Source organism: Panthera pardus, unplaced genomic scaffold, assembly GCF_024362965.1.
Source record: "Panthera pardus isolate Hobbes unplaced genomic scaffold, ASM2436296v1 HiC_scaffold_16, whole genome shotgun sequence".
Classification (NCBI taxonomy): domain Eukaryota; kingdom Metazoa; phylum Chordata; class Mammalia; order Carnivora; family Felidae; genus Panthera; species Panthera pardus.
The window spans coordinates 67,811,840-67,829,919 of NW_026526721.1; the positions used below are offsets into that span (position 1 = coordinate 67,811,840).

At 37.5% G+C, this 18,080-nt stretch overlaps 1 protein-coding gene across 1 annotated transcript in view; it reads left to right on the top strand.

The window, feature by feature from the left end:
• The window catches only part of SLC49A4 (solute carrier family 49 member 4), a 77,907-nt gene that overhangs the window by 21,591 nt on the left and 38,236 nt on the right, over positions 1 to 18,080 (top strand). The window contains exons 3-4 of the mRNA XM_019448584.2: positions 6,421 to 6,686; positions 11,502 to 11,631. Of these exons, the coding sequence (XP_019304129.2) occupies positions 6,421 to 6,686; positions 11,502 to 11,631 (396 nt within the window). The remainder of the gene's footprint in view (positions 1 to 6,420; positions 6,687 to 11,501; positions 11,632 to 18,080) is intronic.

Genomic DNA, 18,080 nt, shown 5'->3' on the forward strand with positions numbered 1-18,080 from the left:
CAAGAGTTAAAGCCCGTGAGTTACTGAGTCAACTGTCTGGAGAGCTCCCTTTCTGCTGCACAGCTTGTTGCCCAGGAGCTGCCTCCATCCTAACTTCTCTCCACCCTTCCCAGGTCTACCTCACTTGCATTGACCATGCGTTTACCACCCTCAGTGTAGTATTGGTTTTGTTTGTTTGTTTGTTTTGTTTTTTTAAGTTTTATTGCCAGAATATTTGTTAATCATCTTGGTTTTTGTATCACTGGATTTAAACATTTTAAAATGGATCTGATGTATGTGTCTAGGTAACTGAGAGTTTTGCAATGTAAGTAGTGTATTTCAGCAATGCCAACTTCCCTGTACCTGAGTCAGTCTGTGTTCTACTAGAGACCATCCACACTTCGTGAGATACTGTGGCAAATTTAGAAGCCATGGTCCTTATCTGCAAGGAACTTTAACTTGCAAAACAAAACTGAAGCATATAATGATGACACAGAAAAATTGACATTAAATTATGGGATCTGCTTCCTTTTACTGAAGATTGTGAATCACTCCTCTTGACAGCCCAGATCAATAGGTATTAATTTCTGAAAGCCAGCTGCTTTCACGAGTGCTAAAAAGCATTAGGACAATCACAGTGAGTTGCATTTGCCTTTCAGTATGTGAAGGCAACGGAGACTTTTTGGTCCAGACAATTCGTTTAGGCTTGGGTGTTTTTTTCTTTTCACTTTGCCAAGCTTATATACCTAATTTTTGTTCTGGCATCTAACTACTAGCACCGTCTAAATCCAAATTTCCATTTCCTCACAAGTGTTAACTTCATCCTCAACATTCTGCTGAAACAGCTCTACTCAGATCATGAATGACCTCCATGTTGCCGAATCTAATGGTTACATTTCAGATACCAAATGATCTTTCTGTTTAACTTGACCTGATCTGTTTAACCTGATCTGTTGAACTTGATGAGTCAGCCACTCATCCTCATCTCAAACCCTCCTCTCCTTAGTTGCTGCTGTACCGTTCTTTCGCCTTTTTTTTTTTTCTACCTCTGTAATTGCTCCTTCTTAGTTGTCTTTCTAGACTCTTTTTCCTGTATTTAAAAAATATTGGTGGGGTGCCCAGGTGGCCCAGTTGGTTAAGCGTCCGACTTTGGCTCAGGTCATGATCGCACAGTTGGTGGGTTCGAGCCCTGCATTGGGCTCTGTGCTGACAGCTTGGAGCCTGGAACCTGCTTCGGCTTCTGTGTCTCCCTCTCTGTCTTCCCTCCTCCCCCGCTTGTGCTTTCTCCCCCCAAAAACATAAAAAATATATATATGTTGCTATTCACCAGTGTTTGTTCCCCAACCCCAATATATAGCTCTTAGCTCAGATCTCTTTTTTTAGCTTCTGATGTATATTGAATCACTTATTGTACATTTTTATGGACTTAAATATGCCTTCCCAATATGCAGTCATCTCCCTATAGCCACATCTATGATATGGCTAAGAACAGTCCCCCAAACCATCCCCTGTTCTATATCCCCACTGTTGTTGGGGACTTGTATTCTAGAGTCCCTCAGGGCATGGCACTTACTAAAATAACTCTTGTCCTGCAATATTAAGATTTTCATATTTGCCTGACACTGTTTTCTGGGGTGGCCAGTACTGCCAAAGGGTCCTTGCCCTGGACTCCTTGCCTGAAAGTTACCACTCTGGCTTTCCTTCAGCTTTACTATTCCCTATGTGCTGAGGAGTCTGTAGGGCCAAGGGGATGTGCTCACCCTTCTCATCACAGTCTAGCTACACAAGACCCCAGATGTGCCAGCAACAGGCCTTTTTCTCAGGTCTGTTCTTCCAAGAGTGGACCCCATACTTGGTATGTACTCCCCAGGCTCAAGGGGTTGCCAAGGAGCAGCTGTTTGGAAGACAAAGCTTGGAGTCTGACTTTCAGGTCCACGTGCATACATGCGATGATATTGTCAGACCAGAGCCAGAGGTCAGAAGAGAAGGAAGATATTGAGGGACCTCCATTAGTACTCTTCTCACAGGCCCCACAGCATTAAAGGCGGGACTAATTATTGCCTTCTTTTTCTTTATATTCCTGGTACAGTGCTGATAGGTGACACTTAAACTACTCCTAAGGATTTGAAGGGCAAGGGCTTTAGCTTTGTAATTTCATATTCCCATCACAATGCCTACCCAGTACATATACTCAGTACATGTTTGTTGAACAAATTAAATAACATAGCTTGTATTGAACCGTTTATAAATTATTTCATATTCTTTATTGTCATTGAATAGAGTTTATTGTAATATTTGTATGATTTTAGTCTTATGGCCACCTGTTTTCAGAAAAAACATACCTCTAATTTTGCATTACCATTAAAATGGGAAAACTAGATTTTAGATATACAGTGAATTTTATTTTTAAATATATTTTTATGTCCATTAACTGACGAACGGATAAAGAAATTGTGGTTTATATACACAATGGAATACTACGTGGCAGTGAGAAAGAATGAAATATGGCCTTTTGTAGCAACGTGGATGGAACTGGAGAGTGTGATGCTAAGTGAAATAAGCCATACAGAGAAAGACAGATACCATATGGTTTCACTCTTATGTGGATCCTGAGAAACTTAACAGAAACCCATGGGGGAGGGGAAGGAAAAAAAAAAAAAAGAGGTTAGAGTGGGAGAGAGCCAAAGCATAAGAGACTGTTAAAAACTGAGAACAAACTGAGGGTTGATGGGGGGTGGGAGGGAGGGGAGGGTGGTGGATGGGTATTGAGGAGGGCACCTTTTGGGATGAGCACTGGGTGTTGTATGGAAACCAATTTGACAATAAATTTCATATATTGGAAAAAAAAATTAAAAAAAATATATATTTTTAGGGGTGCCAGGGTCGTGAGACTGAGCCCTGTGTCCATTCTCAGCATGGAGCCTGCTTAAGATTCTCTCTCCCTCTTCCCCTGTCCCCTACTTGCATATGTGTTCTCTCTCTGTCTCTAAAATAAAAAACATATATATATATATATATATATATATATATACACACACACATATATATATATTATGGACTAATTTCATAAAATAGGGTAAGTTAATGAGAGGTACAGAAAACAGTGTCAGGCAAATATGAAAATCTTAATATTGCAGGACAACAGTTATTTTAGTAACTGCCATGCCCTGAGGGACTCTAGAATACAAATGTGAAAAAGAATAAGACTGTGCTCTGGAAAACACAAAGAATTTGGCAAGAGCAGGGTCTAGATTTCCCTGTCAAGTTTCCCATGAATTCAGGAGTTAACCCAAAATCCTGTGGGTCCAATTCTCCTTATTGAGTTCATTTGTAAGGAATGTGTTTGTGCATTATGACTTTTAATGCAAAATGCACATTACTACAGTAATTTTTTTAAGTTTATTTATTTTGAGAGAGAGAATGTGTGCAGAGAAGGAGCAGAGAGAGAGAGAGAGAGAGAGAGAATCCCAAGCACAGAGCCCAGCGTGTGGCTCAAATCCATGAACCATGAAATCACGATATGAGCCAAAATCAAGAGTCAGATGCTCAACCGACTGAGCCACTCAGGTGCCCCTAGAATAAATTTTAAACACCAAGTTAGCATGTTTTGATTCCCAAGGTGATTTTTTCACTCTGGCAATTCATGTTTGAGGTTGGCCCCCCAAGTTCAGTGACCTTGTAGACTTAGAACCCATCTGAAATGTCCCTAGTGCTGATATACCTGTTTTGGATACTATTTTTATCACAAGCTTGCACCTTGTATGACTTATGTTTGCTGCTTAAAAAATAGTCTATTTGTGATTCCAATGAGAGGTAACACATAGTTAAACCATGGCAATAAGCTGAGTTTTATGCCTTAATTCTCTCAGGATTCATAGTGTTTTATCATGTTTTGTTTTTTGTTTTGTTAACAGATTGTTTTTTCCATGTTCGCATTCTACTCTTAACATTTTTAGGCACAATAAAATTTACTTATTCCAGCCCTTCTCCTTCTAGATGAGATGAGCCTTTCAGGAACATGTCTTTAGGTATTAAATATCAAAGCGGTTACTCTATGAGTCATCATGCACTGTCTGTTGTGCCACCCCGAATCACGAATAAAACCACTCAGTGATAATTGTTTCAAAGTATTTCTAGATGAAATTGTTCTGTTATAGCTTGGGACCCACTGGTGTTTGGAGTAGGTATTCAGTTTCATAAACAGTGTAAATTGTTTTTGTCGTCTAGAAAATAGTTCCCCTTTCACAAGAAGATTTTAAAATGTCTTTGGTCTTCTTAATTTAGTAGTAGTAATGATGCCTAGGGCTATTTTTGTCTTCAAATAATTTTTCCAACATTTTCAAAAATTTGGGCAGACCTAATTCACATATTTCACCTCCCACTCACTTATGCCTCTACATTAGGGCCCTACCTCTCTCCCATATGCCTGTTTATTATTTCCTTCTATATTCAAAAAACTTTTTCTAAGTCTCTTAAGGTGGCAGTTATTTTTTAAAAAAAAGGATTTGGTGTCCTCTTGGTGATTGAATAGCAAAACAGGGGGAAAAAGTGTCACATTTGTATCACATATACTGTTTCTTCCCCTTCCTCTACCTCCAAGGCAGAAGAGGTTGACTTGCCTCCCTTTCTTGCATATGCTTTTTGGACTTCTGGCTTCTCTTCTCCTTCAAGGCTACTCTTGAATGTGAATGTGTATGTTGGGAATTGGAGGAGCAATGGGAGTAGAGGCTTTGACAAGGAATAGGAACAGCACTAAATAGAATATTGAGAAAAGATGAGCAAGAGAACGAATGGAATAGAAACAAGAAACTACTTTTTTACTAACCCTTACAGTTAAAGCCACAGAGTATTAGAACTGGGGGGGATGTCGTACTCCTGTGATTACAGTAGCTTAACCTTAACAGATGCTCAATAAATGGATATTGAATTTAGACTGATCTCATTTTATGCGAGAAGAAATGGAATTGCGCAAAGATGTATTGCCCAGAACCATTCAACTAGTTAGTTGCAGAGCTGGGCCAGAACCTAAGTCCTCCAGTTTCTCAACCAGTTCCTTTTCTATTAGAAGCTACTATAATGACTGTTTTTGTTTATTTTTGTTTTTTGTTTTTGCTTTTGTTTTTACTCCTATCACCTGACACAGGGTAGGCATGAAATGTTTTATAGCATTTTATTATTTTTTTTCCATCACCCCGCCCCCCCCCCCTTCCTTCCCCTCTGGTAACCATCAATTTGTTCTCTGTGGTTAAAAGTCTTTTTCTTGGTTTGTCTCTCTCTCTCTCTTTTTTTTTTCCTTTGCTCGTTTGTTTTGTTTCTTAAATTCCACATATGAGTGAGATCATATGGTATTTGTCTTTCTCTGACTTATTTCATTTAACATTATACTTTCTAGCTCTATCCATGTCATTGCAAATGGCAAGATTTCGTTCTTTTCTATGGCTGAGTAATATTCCATTGTATTTTTTTTTTTTAATGTTCATTTATTTTTGAGACACACAGAGAGATACAGAGCACAAACCAGGGAGGGGCAGAGAGAGAAGGAGACACAGAATCCAAAGCAGACTCCAGGCTCTGAGCTGTCAGCACAGAGCCCAATGTGGGGCTTGAACTCACAAGCCGTGAGATCATGACCTAAGCCAAAGACAGATGCTTAACAGACTGAGCCACCCAGGTGCCCCTCCATTGTACTTTTTTTTTGAATTTTTTTTTTAATGTTTATTTATTTTTGAGACAGAGAGAGAGCATGAATGGGGAGGGTCAGAGAGAGAGGGAGACACAGAATCTGAAGCAGGCTCCAGGCTCTGAACTATCAGCACAGAAGCCTGACGTGGGGCTCGAACTCACGGACCGTGAGATCATGACCTAAGCCAAAGTCGGACGCTTAACCGACTGAGCCACCCAGGCGCCCCCATTGTACTTTTTAAATATCATTTTAGTTTAAGAAATGTTGAATACACCTGTATAATTTTTTTGAATGGCTGGTGGCACTTACTAGGTCTGTTTATGAATGGCAGTCTAGTAGAAAGAATAAGGATTTTGGAGTCAAACTAGGTCCAAATCTCTGCTTTGCCTGTTAGCACTTGGGCAAGTGTCTTAATCTTTCTAAACAGAGGCTTTAACATCTCAACAAATAGAGATAATAATAGCTACCACATGGTGTTGTTATAATAAATGAAATAAGGTTATTTGGAGTATTTAGTTTGGTATGTGGCATAAATCAAAGGCTTCAGTAAATATTTGTAAAATGAGTAAGGGGTAAGTATTACTGTATTGATCTCACTCCTGGGGAGTCAACATACTTTACCTTTCAGATGTGTCCTGTTCTTTACAGACATGTATCCTTATTGCCATAGTTAAACTGCAGTTTAGCTAACTTCTTTTTGTGTAGAAATGTCCACTTCAGCTACCTCACAACCTTTTAATTTTTTTTTTTAATTCCAGATTAATCCATGGAGGACAGCTGTTAAATGGATTGGCAGGTCCAACGGTAATGAATGCAGCTCCATTTCTCTCTACGACGTGGTTTTCTGCAGATGAACGGGCCACTGCCACAGCCATTGCATCAATGCTCAGTTATCTTGGTGGAGCATGTGCATTTTTAGTTGGGCCACTTGTTGTTCCAGCCCCCAATGGAACATCACCTCTTCTTACTTCAGAGACTAGCAGGACCCACATTAAAGATCTCATAGAGACTGTATTATATGCAGGTATTTTAAAGTTTATTTTCTTCCCACTCTACTTTGTCTTTTATCCCAGTAATCTTCACTCCACTCTGTACACCAGATCACTTCTTACGAAATACTTAGGAGTTCCAAAATATACATATACATGCGTGTTTTTCTTGTCATATAATATGGAGATGCCTATTTAAAACTTACCCTTTCAGGGGCGCCTGGGTGGCGCAGTCGGTTAAGCGTCCGACTTCAGCCAGGTCACGATCTCGCGGTCCGTGAGTTCGAGCCCCGCGTCAGACTCCGGGCTGATGGCTCGGAGCCTGGAGCCTGTTTCCGATTCTGTGTCTCCCTCTCTCTCTGCCCCTCCCCCGTTCATGCTCTGTCTCTCTCTGTCCCAAAAATAAATAAAAAACGTTGAAAGAAAAAAAAAAAAAAAATTTAAAAACTTACCCTTTCTAAGAAGTTATTAAGTTTAAAATGTATTATTGCTACATGAAAGTTTATTCCTTAATTTTTCTCTTCCCATCTGTTTACAATTAAGCACTGTATAACACGTTGTCTAGTGTCTTTTCTAGATATCTTATCAGAATATGAAATTACTGGTAGCTGGCAAGCCCATTTTCTCCCTTGCCATTTCCCTGCTCTTCTCTGACCTGGTATACATAGGTCACCCACAGTTCTTCTCCACTTCCTATTCTCTGTATGTTGGTCTATTAATAAGGGGTATTGACCTTTCCAAAACATCTTCTTGGTCCTTTCTTTTTATTTCTAGAGTCAAGTTCTAGTCCGCTCTTCTATTACAGTCTCTTAACAGATCTCCTTAAATACATCTCCCTCGCTGTATGCCTATTTGTTATTTTCTTCTGCATTCAGAAAACTTTTTATAAGTTTTACTATATACTCAGCACTGTGCTAAGCACTGAGAATTGGTAAGGTCACTGATAAGACAGTTGCAGTACAAATAGACATACAGAGCCTGAGAAGCCTAACCTACCTGAGATTGGAGGGAACTTGAGGAGTCAGGGAAGGCTTCACCAAGACTGTGATAATTAAAGTTCAGAATTTCATAGGAGTTCAGCAAGTGTTCCAGTGAGGTAGGGTATTCTGTGTAGAAGGAATAACCACTGCAAAGGCAGATACGGTATGAGAGAACTCAATATGTCCAGAGAATTGCACATAATTTAATATGGCTGAAGTAGTGTAAATATGTGTCTTTGCATATAGGTAACAAGTGGCAGAAAATGAGGCTAGAAGGATAAGGAACTATATTATGATGAACTTTTTATTAATTTATTCACTTATTAAGTGAGCAGATATATTTTGACCTCCTATATATCTGTCCCTGTGCTAGGCGCTGAGGTAGACATGATTCCTGCTCTCACAGAACTTACAGTGTCCCAAAGGAACAGACAGGTAAACAGCTGTAAAATAGGGTAGTAAGTGCTATAACTGAAGGCTGACAATTGTTCTGAGACCTCAGAGGAGGAGGACCTAACCTAGATTTTAAAGGTCAAGTAGAGCTTCCTGATGATGCAGCATCTAAATTGGAGCCTGAAGGATGATAGAGAGTTAGCCAAATACAGTGGGCAGGAGGAACAATATACTAGAAAGAGAGAGAGAGAGAGAGAGAGAGAGAGAGAGCGAGAGAGCCAGCCATGGAGGAGAAGCCCAGTAAGGGGCGAGAGCCTGCTATATTCAAGCAACTCAAAGCCCAGAGTGGCTTAGACTCGGTGAGAGTAGTGACAGATAAAGCTAGAGAGGTAAGCCAGGCCATACAAGCCTTCTAAGCAGGGCTAAAGGGTTTGAAATTCACTATATTGTAGGCAAACATCACACTCTGAAGAATTTTACATTAGAGAGTTATGCAGTGATATTTACATCTCAAAATATGTTTTAGAGGGAATAAAACAAAAGCAGAGGTTGTGGTATATATAAAGTATGTAATCCCCCCCCCCGGCCTTAAACAACTCCTTTTAAAGAAAAAAAAATTGAAATTAAAAAAAAATTTTAATGTTTATTTCTGAGAGAGAGAGAAAGAGAGAGAGCATGAGCAAGTGAAGGTCAGAGAGAGAGAGGGAAACAATCCAAAGCAGGCTTCAGGCTCTGAGCTGTCAGCACAGAGCCTGACGCGGGGCTCGAACTCGTGAACCGTGAGATCATGACCTGAACCGAAACTAAGAGTCAGACGCTTAACCAACTTAACCAGTCAGGAGCCCTAAAAACTTTTGTGTTTGAAAGGATATCCATCAACAAAGTGAAAAGACAGCTTGCTTTGGGAATGGGAGAAAATAGTAGCAAATCATATATCTGATAAAGGACTTATATCCAGAATATATAAAGAACTCTTAAAACAACAATAAAAAGACAACCCAATTAGAAAATGGGCAAAGGACTCAAAACTTCTCCATAGAAAAAATATATATGGCCAACAAGCCCATAAAAGATGCTTGTCATTAGTCATTAGGGAAATACAAATCAAAACCATAATGAGATACACTTCACATCCAGCAGGATGCTATAATCAATAAAATAGGATGGGGCACTGGCTGGCTCAGGTGGTAGAGCATGTGACTCTTGATCTCGAGGTTGTGAGTTCAAGCCCCACACTGCGTGGGGAGGTTTACTTAAAATCTATTTTAAAAAGTGGGAAATAAATGTTGTTAAAAAAGTAGAAAAATTGGAACCTTCATATATTGCTAGTAGCAAAATAAAATGGTACAATCACATTGGAAACAGTTTGGGCAGTTCTTCGAAGTGTTAAATATATATTATCATATGATCTAACAATTGCATCTCTAGGTATATACCCAAGTGAAGTAAAAATATATCCATGCAAAAATTTATACACAAATGTTCGTAGTAGCATCATTCATAATAGCCAAAAAGTAGAAACAATCCAAATGTCTATTAACTAACTGAATAAAAAATGTACTTCATCTGTTCAATGGAATATTATTTGGCAATGAACAAGAATAAAAGTACTGATACATGCTCCAACATACTTGAACCTTGAAAACATTATGCTAAGTAAAAAACGCTGGTTACAAAGACCACACATATGGTATGATTCCATTTATATGAGATGTCCATTATACTCAAATCCGTAGAAACTGGAAGGTAAACGAGTGATTGCCTAGGGATGGGAGATTTGGGAATGGGGAATGGATACAGAGTTTCTTTGGGGGATGATGAAAAGGTTCTAAAATTGATTGTGGTGATGGTTACACAATTCTGTGAATATACTAAAAAATGTATCTCTGGGGGCGCCTGGGTGGCTCAGTCGGTTGAGCCACTGACTTCGGCTCAGGCCATGATCTCGCAGTCCATGAGTTCGAGCCCCGCATCGGGCTCTGTGCTGACAGCTCAGAGCCTGGAGCCTGCTTCAGATTCTGTGTCTCCCTCTCTCTGACCCTCCCCCGTTCATGCTCTGTCTCTCTCTGTCTCAAAAATAAATAAACGTTAAAAAGTGTATCTCTGAAGCTCTTTGCAAAAATGCCAACAAAAAGATGGGTCAAAAATGTCAATAGAATGTGAACAAGGCAATCCCAGAAGAAGAAATACTAATGGCCAATAAGTGTGTAGAAGATGCTCATTCATTGTTGTTAATTAAAAGATCTGCAAATTAAAACAATTCATTATCTTCTTATTGCTCCTCAGTCTAACAGAGAACAAAGACATCTTCTATGGTTAAATGCCTTATAGGAATATTGTACCTTTTGCTCAGAATATAATAGCCCTAGAATCATAAGTATCCAACTGAAAAGACTCTAGAAATCACTTAGTCCAGTCCCTTTATTGACCACAAAGAATAAAGAATTCATCCAAATTACGTTAATTAATGGTACAGGCAGGTCTCTATTCCAAGTTTCTTAACTTTTCTATTTGAGTCTTGCTTTTCTACTAAATTGGACATAATAGAAGCTGGGATTTACATGTGCCAAAACTCTGGAGGGAATGATCAGGACTCCAAGGAACTTTTCCATGTTAATAGTGCCAAACTAACATTGTTTGGATGTTCGTTTTACTTCTAATTGCTTAATATTCTATATTAGCGAGTCTTTTTATTCATTAAGTTTTGCTCTCTTATTTTTGGATGCTTTCCTGTTTTGTTCAAATTCCCCATACAGCCTATAAATTCAGTCTTTCCTAAACTGTGCTTCAGAATATCCAGTCATTGATCAAATAAACCAATTAAACTGATTGGATGGCCCATCAGTTAGGCATCTGACTTTGGCTCAGGTCATGACCTCACAGTTAGTGAGTTCTAGCCCTGCATCAGGCTCTACAGTGACAGTGTGGAGCCTGCCTGGGATTTTCTCTCTCTGTCCCACCCCCACTTGTTCTTTTTCTCTCTCTCTCTCTCTCTCTTTCTCTCTCTCTCTCTCTCTCTCTCTCTCTCTCTCTCTCAAAAATAAAGAACCTTAAAAAAAACAAAAAACAAAACCCTTCTCCTAGCCTGTTCCTACAATTTCTGTATCATATACTTTCTTTCTGATTACAGTACTTATTAATCAACCTAGATCTGTTTCAAAGGCTTATAGTACAGTACTGTTGATTTTTTATGTTTTCTCCATAGAATAATATTTGTTTACTGTCTCAATCTTTTCATCTATGTGGTATACCATTGTATGACTTCTTACCTGACTTTCCACGGGCTAAAATTTATATCTTTACATATCTATTTTTTTTCCACAAGACTGAACTATCTTGGCTAGATACTGTATTTTGGTTATCTTTTTATGCATAGAGCTTAGTTGATGATTTGTTAGATAAGTAAATACTTGAAACATTGAACTTTTTATGTTATCTGGTTAACATTTTATTCTTTTTTTTCTTCCCTACCCCCAGAATTTGGAGTTGTCTGCTTACTATTTTCTGCAACACTAGCTTATTTCCCACCCCGGCCTCCACTTCCTCCCAGTGTTGCTGCAGCTAGCCAGCGACTGAGTTATCGGCGGAGCTTTTGTAGATTATTAAGGTAAATATACTTTAAGTCACTGAGTGGTTTTGATCAGTACCTTCAAGATAATTTCACATTTAGTTAAGGTCATTTTGCAAGTTGATTGCAAATAATTGATAAAATACTGATTAAAACCTCTATAAGTTTTCTACATGCCACCAATGCTATTATTACTTAATCTTTTAAAAAATCAAACTTTTATTGAAATAATTTTCTTTTATAAGGAAATATCACATAATAGTATCTGTGGAATCATGGATTTTATGTGTTTATTATATTTTTCATAATATTTAAGTTTTTTGTTCATTATGTATTTCTTAGTTCACATTAAAATAAACAAGTACTAGTCAGTACAAAGTGAATAAAATATATAAGGTTTATTTACAGCTCCCCTAAAATTAATCATCTCATGCCGGGATCATACTTTTAAAACTTACTATTTTATTTTATTGATATAACTTAACTGTAATTTTATTAAACTCTACCCTTGAATGTTCAATTGCCCAGTACTAAATTTAATTCTTTGAATATATAGACTATCACTGGTGATTATGATTTGCAGTTGGGCTGCTAGAACTTATCTTTTGAATTTTTTTCTCAGTTTGTTGTGATGAGTTTTTATTGATTCATCAGCAACTCTCTGGTTGGTTCTTTCTCTTCTTTTTTTTCTGCCTCCTATCAGTGGTAAGTTCCTTGTGGCCAAGAACTGTGTCTTTATAGCCACTTTAGTAATATTGCCCAGTAGGAATGTAATGTGAGCCACATATGTAATTTTAAATTTTCTAATAGCCTCATTAAAAAAAGTAAAAGAAACCAGTAAAATTAATTTTAATAGCATATTTTATTTAACCCAGTATATCAGAAGTATTATTTTAATTTGTAATAAATATTCAAAATTATTGAGATTTTTTTATGTTCTTTTATTCGAACCAAAGTTTTGAAATCTAGTTGTATACTTTTACACTTAAAGCATATCACAATTCAGATGCTAGATTTTCATTAGAAATAGTCTGCATTGAAATTTCATTAAATTTAATTTCATTAAATTTTTTACTTGAAAAAGTTTTCATCGAGCAGTCTCGCACGTTGCACTACTTATCTAAAGTTCAAAGTAACTTTGCAATATTTCAAATTTTGAATCAACATATCGTTGATATTTGAAAAATCTTATATTCTACAAGCAATTGTTGGGGCTTTAATGGAAGATCTTTTACTTCCATAAAATAGATATAAAATTTTTTTCTTTATCATTTTTAACAAAATTATCATAGCTAACATAACAATTTCTTTTACCATCTCTCCATCTAAAAATTATTTTCTTTTTGGAGGAGCCAAGATGGCGTAACACCATGGAAGTTTTTTTAGCGTCTCGCGTCCATGAAAGACAGCTAGATCAACACTAAAAATGGTTTTCTTTTTGTGCAGGAACCCAAACCGTTTTATAACTGGCCAAAGTTATAAGTCCGATCTGTTTTAAAAAACTGTTTTTTAATGTTTGTTGGACATTTAATTCCGGTTAACTAATTTTTTACTAAAAATTACTAATTTACTAAAATTTACTAATTCCGGTTAACTAATTTTTTTTATTCCTTTTTGACTGATGAAAAGGAGCTTCCTATAAAATTTACTCTGTATCTGTTGAACACGTCCCTTATTACTATCCACTTAATGGTCTTTAAATTTTTTTACACAGCATTCATTTTGCTCTGCTGCAACAGATTGCAGTTCCCATTCATTGTGAAATTTACAACATACTTTCTTATTTTTTTTCATAAGATATTCAAATAAAGTACAATGTTACCTCTATGTGGAACAAAAATACTGAGAACTGAGTCAGTTCACCGACACCAAGATCAGTGGTAGGTTGTAATACTAGAAACAACACATGCTACACCCACACATTACAATAAAAATCTCACCCGGTGCAGTTAAAGTGAAATGTAGTCCTACCAAAACAAAAATAAAGTTGTGATTAATGGGAAAGTACTTTTCACTGCTCCTGTTTTTTAAGTTTGGTTTAGGTTAATTACAATGAAATAAAATGAAAAATTCAGTTCCTCAGTTGCACTAGCCACATTTCATGTGTTCAATAGCCACATGTGGCTAGTGGCTACCAAGTTAGACAACATAGCCATGCAACATTGTTTTTCAAACTTTGGTTCACAGCCAACTAATTTAGTAGGTTGACCACCTTAAAAAAAAAGAAAAGAAAAGAAAAAGTAGAATGAAATTAGAATGGAAATATTATTGTATCACCTGTAGTAAGAATACATATTTTTTGTGAGACTTTTGTTTCAGAATCTATGTCTGTGTATGTGGGTAGATCACAAAATAATTTATTTCTTGCTTTGGAGTACAGAAAAAAGCTTTTAAAAACCGCAACTCCTGGCACCAAAGTGGCTCAGTTATTTAGGCACCCGACTCTTGATTTTGGCTCGAGTCATCATATCCTCGTTTGTGGGGTCGAGCCCCATGTCATGCCCTGTGCTGACAGTGCAGAGCCTGCTTGGGATTCTCTCTCTCCCTCCCCCTCCCCCACTCATGTGTTCTCTCTCTCTCTCTTCTCTCTCTCTCTCAAGATAAATAAATAAACTTAAAAAAAGAAGCCATATATCTACAGGGGGGCCTGGTTGGCTCAGTCAGTAGAGCATCTAACTCGATCTCAGGGTTGTGAGTTCAAGGGTTGTGAGTTCAAGCTCCACACTGGGCGTGGAGCCTACTTTAACAACAACAACAACAACAACAACAACAACAACAACAACAAAACACATGTCTACAGCACTTAGTATATTGCCTTACATGTAAGAGGCAAATTAAATATTAGTGAAATTGAATGGTGATCAGTGGCACATATTTGTAAAATAACAGTTTAAAATGATGGTTATTTTAAGTTTATTTATTTTGAGAAAGAGCATGAGCAGGGGAGGGCAGAGAGAGAGTGAGAGTGAGAATCCCAAGCAAGCTCTGCAATGTCAGTGCAGAGCCCAATATGGGGCTCGAACCCACAAACTGCAAGACCATGACCTGAGCAGAAACCAAGAGCCAGACACCCAACCGACTGAGCCACCCAGGCACTCCTAAAATGATGGGGTTTTTAAATGCTATTTAAGTTTTTCTCCATACAACACCAGAGATTAGATAGCAATTAATAAGGCTGGAGAGGTAGCTTAGGCTATATTATGCCATACTAATAATTTGGATTAGTCTATAGAAAATGAGCGGTCACTGAAGGATTTTAAGCTAAGGAGTTAGGTAAAAAATTATTCTGACAAGGAAAAACAACCTAAAATTATCACTCTGGCCAAAGTATATACCCTGGATTTGCTTCTAATTACTCTACCATTGAGATCTTTATTCTCTGTTTGAACTATAAAGGATAAGATCTTTCCTCTCTATAAAAAACCCTTTTCACCAATACCTAACATTCCTTTGTTTCTTCCATTATGTGTCTGTTTATTCTGCAGGATTGCCTGCTTCTCCCTTTAGGCTCTCTAGGGTACTTCTTTGGACCTGCCATGCCCCATTCCCCTAGCCTATCAATGTAATTTTCTCTGGCCTTTCAAAGGACACTTGAAGTCATTACTTTCTGGATTAATCAGAATAACTAACTAGATTCGAATTCCCTTGTCTGGGGAAACAACAAAATCACTGGTTTGCTCCAAAGTTTTCACCGCTGTTATTTATTTATTATCCACATGATTCCCACGTCTTACTATGTGTTTAACCTGTGTAACCTGAGTGAGCCTTCCTCTCCCTTTATACATTACTTTAATGTTTGATGATAGTGGTTGTTGTCTTTGCCTTTTAGACTTCAAGAGTGGAGAGCTGAGTTGACATGTTTCTTCAGGGCACAGGAACGCATTTATTCATTCATTTATTTATTTGTTTATTTATTTATATTTCCCACTCCCATTTCCCTCCCCCTACCCAGGCTACCTCTCAAATGCATTTAATCTTTATTTTTCGTTTATTTAATTAATTAATTTTATTTTGTAATACGTGTTTTGTAGCATCTGTGTTTAATTTATCCAAATGATGGCATATTATGTATCTCAGTCTGAGTTTTTTTCACTAAATGATATATGGTTTTTTTAAATAACTTTTCATTTTTGGAAGTTGTAGTAATATACAAAGGTAGAATAGTATAACCCCCATATGTCCATAACCCAATGGGAACAGTCACTGATTTATACCCAATATTGTTTCTTCTGTAATCCACCCACTCCTCCACTTCTTGTATTATGAAGCAAATCCAAGATGACCAATCAGCCATAAACATTTCAATATGTGTAATATATGTTAGAAAGGTGGGGACTCTTTTAACACTAGTTTGCTAATATCAGATCAATGCTTAAATTTCCAACTGTCTCATAAGTGTTTTTTTAACAACTGGAGTCAGAATCCAAATTTGGTTCATGCATTGCACTTGGTTCAAATGCCTTATAACCTATAGGTTTCCTTTCTATCTCCCTTTTTTCCTTGTAATTCATTTATAGAAGAGCCAGCTCTTTTGTCCCCAAGGTCTGGATTTTGTTGATTGCCTCCTTGTGATAGAGTTTGCCATGTTCCTCTGTCCTTTGTATTTTCTATAAATTGTTAGAGCTGTGTTATGATTTGGAGTTTTATTTGGTTTTACAAGACTACTTCACAGGTGATGCTACTTTTTTCCATCAGGAGGCACATGATGTCTGTCTGGATAGCTCTCATTTTGTGATATTAGCACTCCATTTTCTTTTCTTTTTTTTTATTTTTTTTTATTTTTTTAATGTTTATTTTCAAGAGAGAGAGAGAGAGACAGCATAAGCAGAGGAGGGGCAGAGAGAGAGGAAGACACAGAATCTGAAGCAGGCTCCAGGCTCTGAGCTGTCAGCACAGAGCCCGATGAAGGGCTTGAACTCATGACCCGTGAGATCATGACCTGAAGCCAAAGTCAGACACTTAACCAACTGAGCCACCCAGGTGCCCCAGCACTCCATTTTCAAGATGCATCCCTATTGCTGTGTTTTTTGTGGGTTTTTTTTTGTACTCTGTAGTATGAAACCTTCACATTTTATGTACCCCCTCTGGCTGTGTGTCCAGATTGCCTCCAATTCATTGTCACCACAAATACTGCAATGACATTCTAATATGAGTCACCATGGACCTGAGAATTTCCTTGGAAAATAGATTCCATGGGAAGATGGTGGGGTCTTAAGATATTTTAAGCTTGATTTGCCAAGTATTGCCAGAGTTTCCTAAAAAATGCCTCCCCTTAGCCATACCTCGATCAGCAGTGCCCATTTCCCTGCATGGCTACCAAACTTGGTATGATTCATCTTCCTAATTTTTGCCAGTCTAATAGATATGAACTAATATATCTTTTGTTTAATTTGCATTAATAAGTTAGAGACTCTCATGATATGATAGCTTGCCTTATGGGTTTCATCTACTATAAATTCCTCTTCATAGCTTCTCTCCATTTCCAAATGGTAATTGTTTTCCTATCTTTTTCTTAACGATTTACATATTCTAGGTATAAGCTCCTTGTATATTAAAAAATTCCAAGTATCTATTCCCATTCTTTCACCTGCCTACAAATTTTATTGATGGACTCCTTAATTATCAACTTTCTGGTTTTATCTTTTACATTTAGGTATTCAACCCACCTAGAATCTACCTTAGTATGTGATGTTATCTAATGATGCAGGAGTTTTGGGGTTTTTTTCCCATAGAAGAAACTAGCACTACTTACTGAACAATTGTTAGCAGTTTGTTAGCCCTCTATTCTCCTCCATTGTGCTAGTTCTTGGACTATTCCCATACTACTTTTATTATGGCCTTGCAGCTTGTCTTTTTTTTTTTTAATGTTTATTTATTTTTGAGAGAGAGACTGAGTGCGAGTGGGGGAGGGGCAGAGAAAGAGGGAGGCACAGAATCTGAAGCAGGCTCACAGAGCCTGATGCGGGGCTCAAACCCATGAACCATGAGATCATGACCTGTGCTGAAGTCAGATGCTTAACCAACTGAGCCACCCAGGCACCCTAGTTTATCTTGGTAGGATAAGGACTTCCTTTTTCATATTTTTTAGAAGATAAGTTAGCTTTCCAAGGACTTTTTTTCTTCCATATAAACTTTAGAGCATGTTTCTTAAGTTTCTAAAAAAATTCAACTGGAACTTTAATAATGATTACATTAAATTTATAGATTAATTTGGGATCAGTTGACAGTATGGATCATCTCTCCATCTATTTAGATCATCTTCTATGCCCTTAAAGGTTGCTTCCTCCTCCCCTCCCCGCCCCCCCCCCCCCCCAGAGATTTTGGACTTTCCTAGCTATTGTTAATAGTATGTAATTTTTATTACATTTTTAAAATTAAGCTTTTTATTTTTGAGATACTTACAGATTCACATGCAGTTGTAGGAAATAATACAGAAAGATAATGTGGGCTCTTTACCCAGTTTCCCCCAATGATACTATCTTACAAAA